A 14707-nucleotide genomic window follows, 5' to 3' on the forward strand; every position below is an offset into this window, starting at 1 on the left:
CACCAACAACGCTAAAGAAGGGACATTGTTTCCACTGACAAAAAGCAAACTGTCTTAGAGACATTGACAACTATGGTTTATACAGTGAAGGTAAAAGGGATGGAACATACACCCTATAGATACTGCCTGAAGGGCCACCATATGTACTCCTAAAAGGACAGCCACAAAGTCTGCAACCTGTGTCTGATTAAAGACCACGACGAAGAGGGTTGCAGCACGTGCTGAATTTGATCCAAAAACTCTGAGAACAATGGAATAGCAAAGGTGGGCACATTTCGCCATGGCGCAGGCAGACATCTCCAACCCTAGCTGTGGTACAGCAAAATCACTTCTACCAAAAGGGACGACCTCTGATAGTGAAGACATTTGGGAAGATAAAGAGAATGAATGCATTGTGCATCCCCTTTTACCTTGTGCACGGTTAAACATGAGGCCACTTCAGAAGTGGCTACAAGGACAGTGGTTACGGACAACTGGAATTTGAAAGTATTTAGTTGTTGGCACTGCAAAGGTACAGGAAGAGATATAGTGGTGGAACAGACGGAACACCACGGTGAGCAGGCCTTTCAAACACCCAGCTCGCTCAGTGACTGTTAGACCAGGCATCCTTAGGGATGGTCTTCCCCAAGTCTTTTTGCCTTGACCTTTTGAAAGCTAGTGACTTGTAAGCACTATTTTTAATTTGTTCTTTATAAATTCATTTCTCGACTTCCATTGATTGGATTTTTGTTGTTTTAGTCTTGTTCTCTATTCTTCCAAACCTATGTGGAGTCTTTTGTGGTGTTTTCATTGTGTTACTGTGTGTACTTGTGATGCTCAAATACTTTGCACATTGCCTTTTTAGAAAAGCGTGATTGCTCTGCACTAGGCTACCAAAGGGTGAGCACAGATTATCTCCAAGTGTGCATCTAGCTCACCATGACTAGAAGTGATGGTTCCTGTTTGTACCGGTACATGCTCTGACATGCAGAAACCTCAATTCTAACAAAAGCCATCATCCTGGATGTATTCCATACCTGGTTGAGGATGCATGGGGCAAAACTGAACATCAGAGGTCAAATACATAAACATCCTGGAAAATCAAGTAGTTTTCTTGGCACTGAAAGCTTTCAAAAACATATCAAGTGGTCCAAATTCAAACGGACAATACAACCACAATGGTCTACCTCAGCAAATAGGAGGGAATAAAATCACAAGCGCTCATCCAGTTAGTGCAGGACATATGGAGTTATGTCATCCAAAAGAGGATATCACTAGTGGTCCACTTGTCCTAGTGAACAGTGAAGCGGATAGGCTAAGCAGACAAGAAAACTCCTCACACAAGTGGGAACTAAAGCAATAAATCGTGAACTTCATCTTCCACAGATGGGAAAAATCTATCTGTGATTCTCTCCAACACAGGTGTTTTCCAATGCCAAAGCTTTGCTTGTAGGTAATCTCCCCACATGTCAGAGGGGGACTGCCCTCTCAATACACTGATCAGGGCTATTTGCATGCTTTTTTCTAGCAGCTCCAATGATGCATCTGATGCTGAATAGATGCGAACAGGTCTCTATGACACTAAAACTGATCGGTCCCCAGTCGGCCAGACAAACATGGTTGTCAAAGCTGGTAGAGATGGCACAGGGCAGAGTAATAAAACTGCCTCTTCAACAGCACATGCTAACTATATAAGGGCATCAGATAAACCACCCAGTGCCAACAACCCTTAGCTTAGCAGCTTTGGCTCCTGAGGACGTAGAGTTTGGCCACCTACTCCTACCACACAGAACTATGGAGGTTCTCAAGGAGGCCGGGCAGAAGAGGAACCACAAGAGGGTGCTACATGGCAAATTTGAGCAGATTTACACATTGGTGTAGGAAACAGGTGGTCAACGACTACTTGGGCACAGGAGATCACTGTGATCAAATACATCACCCATCTTCTAGATGAAGGATCATCATACGCCTCTCTAAAGGTGCACCTCTCGGCCACAGTCGCACCCACTAAAGGAATTGCTGTAATAAGTTTCTTCAATGCACCAGTCATCTACTAGTTGCTGGAAGGGGCAGAAAGAATATCTGCACCAAGAGCAGAGCCTGCACCTCTATGGAACCTAAACCTGGTGTTAACCCAGTTCATAATGAACCCATTTCAGCCAATGCACAAAGCAGATGTCAAGCACCTAACTCTCTATACGGGCTTCTTATTCACTGTCACTTCTTTATGAGGAGTTGCAGAGTTACAAGCACTCAGAACACAGGAACCCACGTGCAAGTGAACATGGACTGCATGGTCGTTATGAGAACAAACCTTTCTTCCAAAGGTTATCTCCCACTTTCTTGTCTACTAAACATTGCAGTTAACAACCTTCTCCTAAAGCCCAAAGATGTAAGTAGAAAAGACCCTACACACTAGATGTAATATCGTACTACTTAAAAGAAGCAAGGAACATCAGGAAAACAACCCAGCTCTCTATCTCATTTGTGCAAACCAACAAGGGCACACCGGTCACCGAGCAATCCATCTGGAGGTGGATAGTCCAAACTTCTTAGGCATGGTACAAGACCGTTGCCGTACTGCTAACACAAAGACAGAGAGCCTACACTGCGAGGAAAATGGGGTACACTGGCATTTATACTCCAAACATTAATAGCCTCATTAATCATATATAGCATTTTCCTCACATACATCTTGTTTAAAATTCATGAGTATGTAACTGTTAGAAATGGAGCCTCTAGTTGGCAGAGGTGTACACCGTTGTCCAAGTAGGAACCACAATCCTAGTCAGGGTAAGTTGCACACAATCCAAATTATCCTGTGTCCACCCTCGGGTATCTTGGCACTCAGCAGTCTGGCTTAACTTAGAAGGCAATGTGTAAAGTATTTGTGCAATACATCATACAGTAACATAGTGACAACAGCGCACAGGTTTAGAAAAATAGATATTTATCTCAATAAAATAAGGTCAAACCAAAAAAGATTCAATAAGCACAAGTTGAAATATCACTTTTTAGAAGGATGAAAAGAGTCTTAATCTTTATAAATAAACAGTTGTCTCTGTGTTACACACACTACCTGGTATGCATAAAAAATGCCAAACGGAGGCAGTAGAGGAGGACAAGCATGGAAAAATGAGGTGTGTCAGATTTTCCAATGTGGCACAAGACGATGCGTCATTTCCTTTCACGCTGCAAGGGGATAGTGTCATTTTTTGACGAGCAGTCTTGGTTCCTCACTACAATGCGAGGATCTTCTGATGCCCAGGGACGATGCAAGGAAAATCCTTGATGCGCTGGAAGAAGACACAGGCACTGCGTTGATCTGGTAGGCGATGCATCAAATTTTCTGTCTCAAGGCAGGCACTTTGTCGAATTTCCATTTGGGAAGTAGGGGGCTTCGTCCTTCCTGTCGGCTGTGCGGCAATTTCTCATTCGCAGTGCAGGCTTTGTGTCAGTTTCGGCAGGCGGTGCATCTATTTTCTACGCAGAAGGAGTTTCCTGAAGAGATTAAGCCTTTTTGGCCCTGAGATTTCAGAAAACAGGATGCAAGCTCAATCCAAGCCCTTGAAGAGCACTTTTGGGGAAGACAGAGTCCTTCTCAGCAAAGTCACAGAGCAGCAGGGAAACAGCAGGGCAGCAGTCCCTTACAGCAAAGCAGTCCAGATGAGTCCTTTGGGTAGCCAGGGAGTTCCTCTTGACAGAATGCAAATGTAGGTCCAGAAGTGTCTGAGTCTGTGGGGTCATAGACCCAGTTTATATACCAAAAATGCCTTTGAAGTGAGGGAGACTTCAAAGAGTGGTTTTGAAATGCAGAAGTTCCCCTTTCAGTCTGGTCCTGTTTGCCAGGGTCCTAGCATGGGGTTGATCAGTCTATTGTGTGAGGGTTGGCCACTGGCCTTTGAAATGTGTCAGGCCCACCACCCTTCCAGCCCAGGAAGACCCATTCGATATGCAGATGAGACTGAGTGTCCTGTGTTTGTGGTAGCCTGGGTGGAATACACAAGGGAGCTGTCAACCAGCCCAGACCAAACGTTGATTGGACACAGGCTGTAAGGCACACATGGTTTTAAGTGCAGAGAAATGCTCAGTTTCTAAAAGGGGCATTTCTAAAATAGTAATATAAAACGAACCTCACCACTAAGCAGGATTTTCTATTATCATTTTGGCCATACTAAATATGACCTGGTTACACCTTTCAGACCAGAATCTACCACCAAAACGTATATGAGGGCAGTCCCAAAGCTAGTCTATGAAAAGAGCAGGCCTCACAGTAGTGGAAAATGAATTTAGGAGGTTTCCACTAACAGGACGTGTAAAACACATATATGTACATGTCCTGCCTTCTACTTAGATAGCACCCTGTCCTATGGGTTACCCAAGGCCTACCTTATGGGTGACGTATATGTATAAAAACGGGAGTTTAAGGCTTGAGAGGTACTTTTAAATGCCATGTCGAAGTGGCAGTGAAACTGCACACATAGGCGTTGCAATGGCAGGCCTGAGACATGGTTAAGGGGCTACTTATGTGGGGGGCAAAATCAGTGCTGCAGGCCTACTAGTAGCATTTAATTAGCAGACCTTGGGCACATGTAGTGCACTTTAGTAGGAACTTATAAGTAAATCATACATGCCAATTGGGAATTCACCAATTTTATCATGTTTAAGGGATAGAACATATGCACTTTAGCACTGGTTAGCAGTGGTAAATTGTGCAGAGCCCTAAAGCCAGTGTCAGAAAAGTGGAGGGGGGCAGGCAAAAAGTTGTGGGATGACAACCCTAGGGCTGTCAGATTCAACAGTAACGCATTACTTATTGTACAATTTCCACTTAGAGTCCCACACACATCATGTTATGACAAGCCTTTAATTTATTTAAACATAGGTGCTCTAGTAGTTCACAAGTCATCAACAATTAATAGTAGTCTGTGCATACATTTAATGTTGATGCGTCTGAATTGTTTGTGAAATTTGCATATATTCAGTTGACAAAAGAAAAGAAGTACCACTCCTGTAACAAATGTTTTTCTTTGGCCAGCAAATAAACAAATGGGTCCAGCTAATAGGGAAAAAAAAGGACCTGTAGAAAAGCAGATTCGAAGTCGGAAATTGTGGGGATGATTGATGAAACTATTTATAAAATAATATCTTTGAGGAATGCTGTCTCCAGATATGCGACAAGACAGCATGTCAAGGTGATCAATTCAACTGAAGCAGTACCTCTCTTCATGCAACTCCTCACCAGGACTGTACCAACAAGCCGGGAGGAGGATCAGCCATCATCCGCAAATAGGCCATGCAGTGCTCCATCACCACCACCCCTCATGGAACATCTCAACTTCAAGCTCCACATGAACAACAAAACAACCATTAGAGGGACCTTCGCATACCGATTCCCCAAACCCACACTCCAGCTTCCGTAACACCATAGCAAACTTAATTTTGCCCCTAGCCTTAGACTCTAAAGTCTACATCTTCCGCGTTGACCTAAATTTCCACACCAACACTGCACAACTTCTCGACAGGATGAGCAGCCTCGGATTGACCCAGATCATCCACGACCCTGCACACACCGCAGGACACATGCTGGATCCCATTTTCATCCCCAGCAATCGCGTCAAATACGGTCATGTTACAGAACTCACATAGCCTGATCACTCCATTGTCCACTTCAGCATCTCCAGGCCCCCCCACCTCCACCCGAGGATGACCAGCACCCCCCCCACCCGAGGTGGAACAAAATCTCAGAGACCAGCTGTGCGGACAGGGAACAGGGAGTGAAAAACTTAAATGCCTACATCACCAATTGCATAGACAGCATTGTCCCCATCAAGAGCAACATCCAGAGAAAATGCTCCAAAAAGACCAGCTGGTACACCCAAGATCTTAGAACAGCGAAACGAGACCGCAAACAGCTGGAGAGGAGATCAACATAATTCAGGAATTTGACAACCCAACTGCCAGCGAAAACAACATCACACCCTCACAGGAGCTGTGAGACAACCTTGCCCACTTCTTCCACAACAAGATTGCGACCATCTTCAAATCCCAACCCATAACTGTAAAGAAATGGCTCCCTGTTGCAGTTACCACCCACTTTTTGCCTGATACTGATGCTGACTTGACTGAGAAGTGTGCTGGGACCCTGCTAACCAGGCCCCAGCACCAGTGTCCTTTCACCTAAAATGTACCATTGTCTCCACAATTGGCACAACCCTGGCACCCAGGTAAGTCCCTTGTAACTGGTACCCCTGGTACCAAAGGCCCTGATGCCAGGGAAGGTCTCTAATGGCTGCAGCATGTCTTATGCCACCCTAGGGACCCCTCACTCAGCACAGACACACTGCTTGCCAGCTTGTGTGTGCTGGTGGGGAGAAAATGACTAAGTCGACATGGCACTCCCCTCAGGGTGCCATGCCAACCTCCCACTGCCTGTGGCATTGGTAAGTCACCCCTCTAGTAGGCCTTACAGCCCTAAGGCAGGGTGCATTATACCACAGGCGAGGGCATAGGTGCATGAGCACTATGCCCCTACAGTGTCTAAGCAAAACCTTAGACATTGTAAGTGCAGGGTAGCCATAAGAGAATATGGTCTGGGAGTCTGTCAAAAACGAACTCCACAGCTCCATAATGGCTACACTGAATACTGGGAAGTTTGGTACCAAACTTCTCAGAATAATAAACCCACACTGATGCCAGTGTTGGATTTATTAAAAAATGCACACAGAGGGCATCTTAGAGATGCCCCCTGTATTTTACCCAATTGTTCAGTGCAGGACTGACTGGTCTCTGCCAGCCTGCTGCTGAGAGACGAGTTTCAGACCCCATGCGGTGAGAGCCTTTGTGCTCTCTGAGGACAGAAACAAAGCCTTCTCTGGGTGGAGGTGCTTCACACCTCCCCCCTGCAGGAACTGTAACACCTAGCAGTGAGCTTCAAAGGCTCAAGCTTCGTGTTACAATGCCCCAGGGCACTCCAGCTAGTGGAGATGCCCGCCCCCTGGACACAGCCCCCCCTTTTGGCGGGAAGTCCAGGAGAGATAATGAGAAAAACAAGGAGTCGTCACTGGCCAGTCAGGACAGCCCCTAAGGCAACCTGAGCTGAAGTGACTCTGACTTTTAGAAATCCTCCATCTTGTAGAAGGAGGATTCCCCCAATAGGAATAGGAATGTGCCCCCCTCCCCTCAGGAAGGAGGCACAAAGAGGGTGTACCCACCCTCAAGGACAGTAGCCATTGGCTACTGCCCTCCCAGACCTAAACACGCCCTTAAATTTAGTATTTAAGGGCTCCCCTGAACCTAAGAATTTAGATTCCTGCAACTTACAAGAAGAAGAGGACTGCTGAGCTGAAAACCCCTGCAGAAGAAGGGAAGAAGACACCAACTGCTTTGGCCCCAGTCCTACCGGCCTGTCTTCTGCCTTCCAAAGAAACCTGCTCCAGCGACGCTTTCCCAAGGACCAGCGACCTCTGAATCCTCAGAGGACTGCCCTGCTTCAAGAAAGACAAGAAACTCCCAAGGACAGCGGCACTGCTCCAAAAGAACTGCAACTTTGCTTCAGAGGGGCAGATTTAAAGACCCCTGCAAATCCCCGCAAGAAGCATGAGACTTGCAACACTGCACCCGGTGACCCCGACTCGACTGGTGGAGAACCAACACCTCAGGGAGGACCCTCCGGCGACTCCGAGAACGTGAGTAACCAAAGTTGTCCCCCCTGAGCCCCCACAGCGACGCCTGCAGAGGGAATCCCGAGGCTCCCCCTGACCGCGACTGCCTGATCCTAAAGTCCCGACGGCTGGAAAAGACCCTGCACCCGCAGCCCCCAGCACCTGAAGGAACGGAACTTCAGTGCAGGAGTGACCCCCAGGTGGCCCTCTCCCTTGCCTAGGTGGTGGCTACCCCGAGGAGCCCCCCCCTTGCCTGCCTGCACCGCTGAAGAGACCCCTTGGGTTCTCTGTAGGTTTCAATGGGAGACCGACGCTTGTTTGCACACTGCACCCGGCCGCCCCCGCGCTGCTGAGGGTGTACTTTCTGTGTGGACTTGTGTCCCCCCCGGTTCTCTACAAAACCCCCCTGGTCTGCCCTCCGAAGACGCAGGTACTTACCTGCTGGCAGACTGGAACCGGGGCACCCCCTTCTCTCCATTGAAGCCTATGTGTTTTGGGCACCTCTTTGACCTCTGCACCTGACCGGCCCTGAGCTGCTGGTGTGGTAACTTTGGGGTTGCTCTGAACCCCCAACGGTGGGCTACCTTGGACCCAAAACTGAACCCTGTAGGTAATTTACTTACCTGCTAAAACTAACAATACTTTACCTCCCCCAGGAACTGTGAAAATTGCACTGTGTCCACTTTTAAAACCGCTATTTGTGTTTTATGTGAAAAGTATATATGCTACTGTAATTATTCAAAGTTCCTAAAGTACTTACCTGCGGTACCTTTCAAATGAGATATTACATGTAGAATTTGAACCTGTGGTTCTTAAAATAAACTAAGAAAAAATATTTTTCTATAACAAAACCTATTGGCTGGATTTGTCTCTGAGTGTGTGTTCCTCATTTATTGCCTGTGTGTATGTACAACAAATGCTTAACACTACTCCTTTGATAAGCCTACTGCTCGACCACACTACCACAAAATAGAGCATTAGTATTATCTCTTTTTGCCACTATCTTACCTCTAAGGGGAACCCTTGGACTCTGTGCATGCTATTCCTTACTTTGAAATAGCACATACAGAGCCAACTTCCTACAATAACTATGGAGTTCCTTAACAGATACGCTACCACAGTAATCGGCAAGTACCACATACTGACCACCTGGAACATCGTCTCCATCTAGGACATCACCTCCACCATGAAATCCATCTACTTGGGAGCTCCCACAGACCCATGCCCGCACTACATCTTCAACTTTGGAAAACAAAGGGTCGGCCTGTTCAACACCTCTTTCAGCACCAAAACATTTCCAGATGCCTCCGCCGACCCCAGCAAACTCAAAAACTACAGGCCAATATCCCGGCTTCCATTCCCAGCAAAGGTACTGGAAAAGCAAGCCACTCATAACATCCCTGGAGCAGAACCAACTACTCTATGCCTTCCAATCCGGCTTCCACAGCAATCATTGCACCGAAACTGCCCTGATCACAGCCACCGATTTCATCCAAACCCCCCCTCGACCAAGGAGAAACAGCAGCTTTGATCCTCCTTAACCTCTTGGCGGTCTTTAACACTGTATCCCACCACATACTCATCAAAAGACTCCCCCACTTCTGCATCCAAGGGGGCGCACTCAGATGGATCACCTCCTTCCTCACCGGAAGAACGCAGAAGATGCCTCCCACCTTTCATCTCCAAACCCAAGGAGATCACCTGCAGTGTCCCCCAGGGCTTATCCCCACGGTCTTCAACGCATATACTACCCTGCTGGCCAACATCTTTAGGTCCCACGGTCTCAACGTAATTTCCTACACAGACGACACCAAGCTCACCCCTTCACTCACTGATGAACCCTCCACCACCAGAACCAGCTTCCACAGATGCATGACCAGCATTGCTGATTGGATGAAGAACAACTGCCTGCAGCTGAACACCGACAAGACGGACGTACTGATCTTTGGCAGCAGCGACACAAGGAATGACTCCTGGTGGCCATCAGATCTAGGACCCACTCCCTACGACCACGTCTGAAACCTCGGAATTATCATTGACAACAAGCTCACCATGAAATCACAGATCCGTGCCATCTCCTCGGCCTGCTTCCTCACTTTGTGCATGCTGCGTAAGATTTTAAAGTTGCTACCTCTACACACGATGCATCGTGACACAGGCCCTCATCACCAGCCATCTGGACTACAGCAACATCCTATACGTAAGAATCTCCATGCACCTCCTGTAGAGACTTCAGACAGTACAGAACTCCACAGCCAGACTGCTCGTGCCAATTCAAACTGCTGACCTACGCACACAAGGCTCTACACAACCAAGGACCTGGGTACATTAACCACTGCCTGAACTTCCACCAACCGTCGAGAATACTACCCTCTGCCTCCCTTTCACTTGCCCGTACTCCACGCATCTACTGAAGCAGAAGTGGAGGACCCTCTTCCTCTCACGTCACAGCAAAAACCTGGAACAGCCTCCCCACACACTTCCGGACCATCACCTCACTTCTGAAATTCCAAATGGCCCTCAAGACCTGGGTGTTCGAATAAGCCTTCAGGACCTGAAAGCGCCTGGATACCCTATTGGGTGATTAGCCACACTTTATAAATTGATTGATTGACCTTCCTTTAAAAATCCTTAATAACAACATGCACATTTTGTAAAATTACTTAACAGAAGGTAGCCTCAGTCAAAATTGGTTTTCTTCACCTAAAATAAAAAGTAGGCAAGTGTTTTTCTTTTTTTAAATTTTTTTTTTTAAAGAAAATATTTTTTCTCTCCGTTTGGCCCAAGCCTGTTTTTTTTGCAGCAACGTATGTCAGCAGTCCTTTCTCTGACATTGCTCGTCTGTTCTACAGGCATGGATTGATGAAGGATGTAATAACTATACCACTATTACAAATTTCCAGTCTTCTGCTAGTGTAAATGGTAAATTTATGTTCCAAGCATGGCAATTCTTTGGGTATGTGGGGAAAGTCATGGAAAGTATGGTGCTGACTGTAATGAACACATTGTATTTAGTCCAACCAATCAAGAATTTGAATTGTTCTGAGGTTTAGACTGCTTTACCGGGTGTGTAAGGCTAACACGGAGCCTGGGTCTGGGTTAGTTTCTAGTCTGATTTTCAGTTGCTTTCAGTATAGAGATTATTTGTTGTTGATAGAATGATTATTCAATAGAACTAGGAGAGACAGCAAAGAAATGGATCCCATACTTATTGAAAGAGGGGATCAAACTGGCACATCTTCACCTTTTTATGTCCACCTCAATATTACCTGGGTGTGGGGCAGTATGATGATTCTCCCCTTCACACTCCTGCTTAGTGTTTACATAGGACGTTTGCATGTGGCATAATCATAATGTTCAAATTTATGAACTAGATGCTAAACCTGTGGTGCGGCTGGAGTTAGAAAGTAGGAAAGGTTTACATCGCAAAGGACATTCAGCTGATTGAGGCTGAATAATCTAGTAGGGCAGGTGGGTGAAAACACTGTTGATGACGGTGGTTAGATGTATGGTAGCAATGCCACCTTTCAGATGACTTAAATGTTTGTGTATTGCACTTCTAAAAACAACGAAAATCAAGTCTAGCTACAGCTGGGACCCTCTCCTTCCATAGCAACACACCTTAGGAGGTAGCTGAACAGTGAGGTCATTTTGCACTGGCTCGATCACTCGAACTCATTGATTTTGCAAGTCTGTTTTGGTGAAGGTCATTGATTTCGGAATAGCCCAGGTAGGTTAATGATGCTAGAAAGAACGGTATTTCTGTTTTTATATAGAAATTAACAGATTTAAGAACTATATCAAAAATATGTACTGTTTGGTAAAATATTGGTGTAGAAATCGTGTGCCTTCAAGAAGCATATTTGACTAAGCATGACCCAGACAAATTGCACCGGCTCGAGTTTAATGCACAGTGAGCTACAAAGCAGTTAGTTCAGGTAAGAGTAGTTGACTTTATAAAAACAATGTGTGGCAATTTATTTATATAAAGTGCAAGACTGGGCGTTGCCTCATAGTTAGAGTTGGCAAAATCCTATTTGCACATAATAATGATTAACCCGATTTTCAGGAGATTGTTTTAGAAATGGCTCAGTGGGAGGGGCTCTTAACCTTGTGTGAAGATATCAATTTAACAATAGCAATAGATGCGAATTTCCACACGTGTACAACCAACATTTCTGAAAGATTTTGTTAACGAGAATGAGGGTTCTTCTCTAGTTGGCGTATTGTGGGATTGTCGAAATTCTGTGGTTAGGGGTGCTATCCTCAGATTTATCTTCCAAAGGGATGAAAGTGTCAAATTGGCGATATAATAACTTTGAGACTCCCTCTTGGCTTTAGACAGAATCGTGCAGTCAACCTGCAAGTGGAGGTTACTTTATAAAAAAAGCTAGAGACAGTCAGTGTTCCTTAGAAAAGCTTATGGTTTAAGGTGGCTTGTAACCTACGACATAGCTGCTTTGAAAAATGCTCAAATGTGAGTCCTACCTTGGCACTTCACGTCAAAGAACGGATCTGTAATAGTTTTGCTAAGGTTTTTCTTGACTCTGAGGGGGCTGAAAGTTAGAGCATGGATGTCTTCATTAAAACATTTCATTCACTCCATTACCATTTATACAAGGATAACTGCTCGCCTACAAATGACCAAATAGATACCTTCTTGGAGCCATGTAGTTCCTCTAAGATAAGGCGACGCACAGATACATACTAGAATCTCTATTGCAAGAACTGAGCAAGGCAAAACCACAGGTCAGAGTGGAAAGCCCTGACTCACTGCCTTCTGAATCTTATAGGGTCTACTATTTTCACTGCAGTATTTATAAGCTTTATTATTTGGTTTGACATGGAAGCTGCCCTACTCCCCTCTTAGAGGGAGACATACTTTGTAATTTTCTTGAAGAAAAATAACTATCCTAGAATATGTAGCTATGTGGCTCTCTTTCAACACAACCCTTATCACTTGCTGTTCTAAAATATTCAAAAATTTTGATTTATAGATAAGCTTCAGTGATCAGTTATGGGTCGGTTCGATGCATCTCAGATTTATTCCTGCTAGTATTTGATGTTGTTTTTATGTTTTTTCTTTACGTTTGTCTTTAAATTAAAAGATGGCATCACTTGTATATTGTTTTGTCGTTCAATTAATCAAAATTGCTAAGGCTGGTTTCCCCAGCTTCCAGTAGTGATTCAGTGGGGGTCCCCAGACTGCAGTAATTATTCAGCATGGTCCCTGGATTCTAGTAATTATTATGTGGGTGTCCACAGAAGTTAAAAAGTTAAACACTTTTTAACAGTATCTGGCAGGTGGATGGATCGTTAGACTCAGTGAGGAGATACACAACTTTATTACCCTTGGGCACAAGATACTGAATATTTCCTGTCTTAAGTATCCGTATCAGATCTAGTTCTTTGCTCTACCTCCAAAAGATAATATGCCTCGGGTTTCCACGCAAACTCTTAATGCTTCTCCTGCCCGTACGTCGAGGCTGTTGGGGATTATCTATTTGTAACAACCTCAAGATAGTCATATTGGGAGGAGTTTGTCAGAGAAACAAGCAAATTGTTTGGTTTTGCTCTTTTTCCCCTCTTCCAAACTTACTATAGTTGATTTTTCTTCCGAAATCCATTGATTATTTGTTAGTGTTCTGTATTACTTGGTACTTGTAGCATGATTGTGTTGCAGGTGCCTGACAGGACATCATTTCCCCTCATCTGCAGGAGTGGTGGTCCCAATTTGTTGTTATCTGTGGGATGTATACTGATCTTACAATGCCACCCGGAACATTAGAGTTTGGGAAGTTTTGGCACTGAATCATTTCTTGGCTATCAACCATTTTACCGTCTTCTTATGTCCATGTATGCATGTAGTGCTCTTTAATAGCCTTGCTGGTATGCACTTTAATATGTGATGCACATTTTCATTTATTTAAACTATGTACATAAGTATATGAAATATGGATTTTCCAGTCTGTCCTCCGTATAATTTCATGTTGATTTATAGATTTTGTGTTCTAATTTCCTTAAAAAAAAAAAAACAGCTTTTTTGACACATTAACAAACAATTTCAAAACTTGATACATTTAGGAAAACCATTTTATGTTGGGGGAAAAATATAAAAATTGTTGAGGTTTACACTTCCCACAACAACTTATCAAAAAGACTTTGTAACAAAGTTTAAAGTTGAGCTTGTTTCTGAAAGGGCTGAGTATGCATTTTCATCTGTTTTGCAGGAAATTGATGTTGAAGTAAGGAAAGAGATTGAAGAAGCAGCACAGTTTGCCACCACAGACCCAGAACCTGCTCTAGAAGAGCTGGGTAACCATATCTTTGCCAATGAACCACCCTTTGAGGTGCGCGGGTCAAATCTCTGGATCAAGTACAAATCTGTCAGCTAAACATCATGCTTTTTCACATTGAATTGAAGTCTGTTACAATATTGCCTTTACCATACAAATTCTCAGTTCATTGAATATCTCCTTAAGGACCTGCCCTCAAAATGAAATGTATTTCTACTATTGGGTTTACGGACTGAAGACCTTTATTTTGGTGCTGGAAACTCTTCAGCTGTCTTGATCATTGCTCATTTAAATGTGTTGGGAAATATGCAAAGTTTTTGATGAACGTTTGAAAGAGAAGTACAATAAGGACTCTGGTTCTGCCGAGGACACAATTTTAATTGATAATTGAGCTCCGAAAGCCTTTTGGACTGATTTATTTATTGAAACAGAATTAACCCAGGTAGCAATATTCTTTTATTTTTTATCGGTTACTAATCATGTCACTTACTTATACAAAAAATAATTAAACTTTATGAGAAAGGAATTGCTTATCTTTATTTGAGGGGGAAAAACTGCAACTATAAAAGCTAGATCACCATTGCTTAATGGTTTTAAAATGCCTCAATACATTGATGAATAGTTCTGTAATTTGACTTTATACAATGGAGTTTGTGGTAATAACTTTGAAATGTAATTCCTTGTTTCCAGTGCTTCTTGCCTCATTTATTAAATTGTTTCATCAGTTAAAAAAGAACTAGCTATTTCTTGAAAAGCTGGGTAACCGTA

At 44.2% G+C, this 14707-nt stretch overlaps 1 protein-coding gene across 2 annotated transcripts in view; it reads left to right on the forward strand.

Annotated features, from left to right (window-relative positions):
* The window catches only part of LOC138250295 (pyruvate dehydrogenase E1 component subunit alpha, mitochondrial), a 105157-nt gene extending 90692 nt beyond the window's left edge, over positions 1–14465 (forward strand). For both annotated transcript variants that reach the window (XM_069205025.1, XM_069205026.1), the window contains one exon: positions 13874–14465. In XM_069205025.1, the coding sequence (XP_069061126.1) occupies positions 13874–14038 (165 nt within the window). In that variant the 3' untranslated portion in view covers positions 14039–14465. The remainder of the gene's footprint in view (positions 1–13873) is intronic.
* The last annotated feature ends 242 nt before the right edge of the window (positions 14466–14707 follow it).

The sequence above is a fragment of the Pleurodeles waltl genome, chromosome 8 (genome assembly GCF_031143425.1).
Source record: "Pleurodeles waltl isolate 20211129_DDA chromosome 8, aPleWal1.hap1.20221129, whole genome shotgun sequence".
Lineage (NCBI taxonomy): Eukaryota > Metazoa > Chordata > Amphibia > Caudata > Salamandridae > Pleurodeles > Pleurodeles waltl.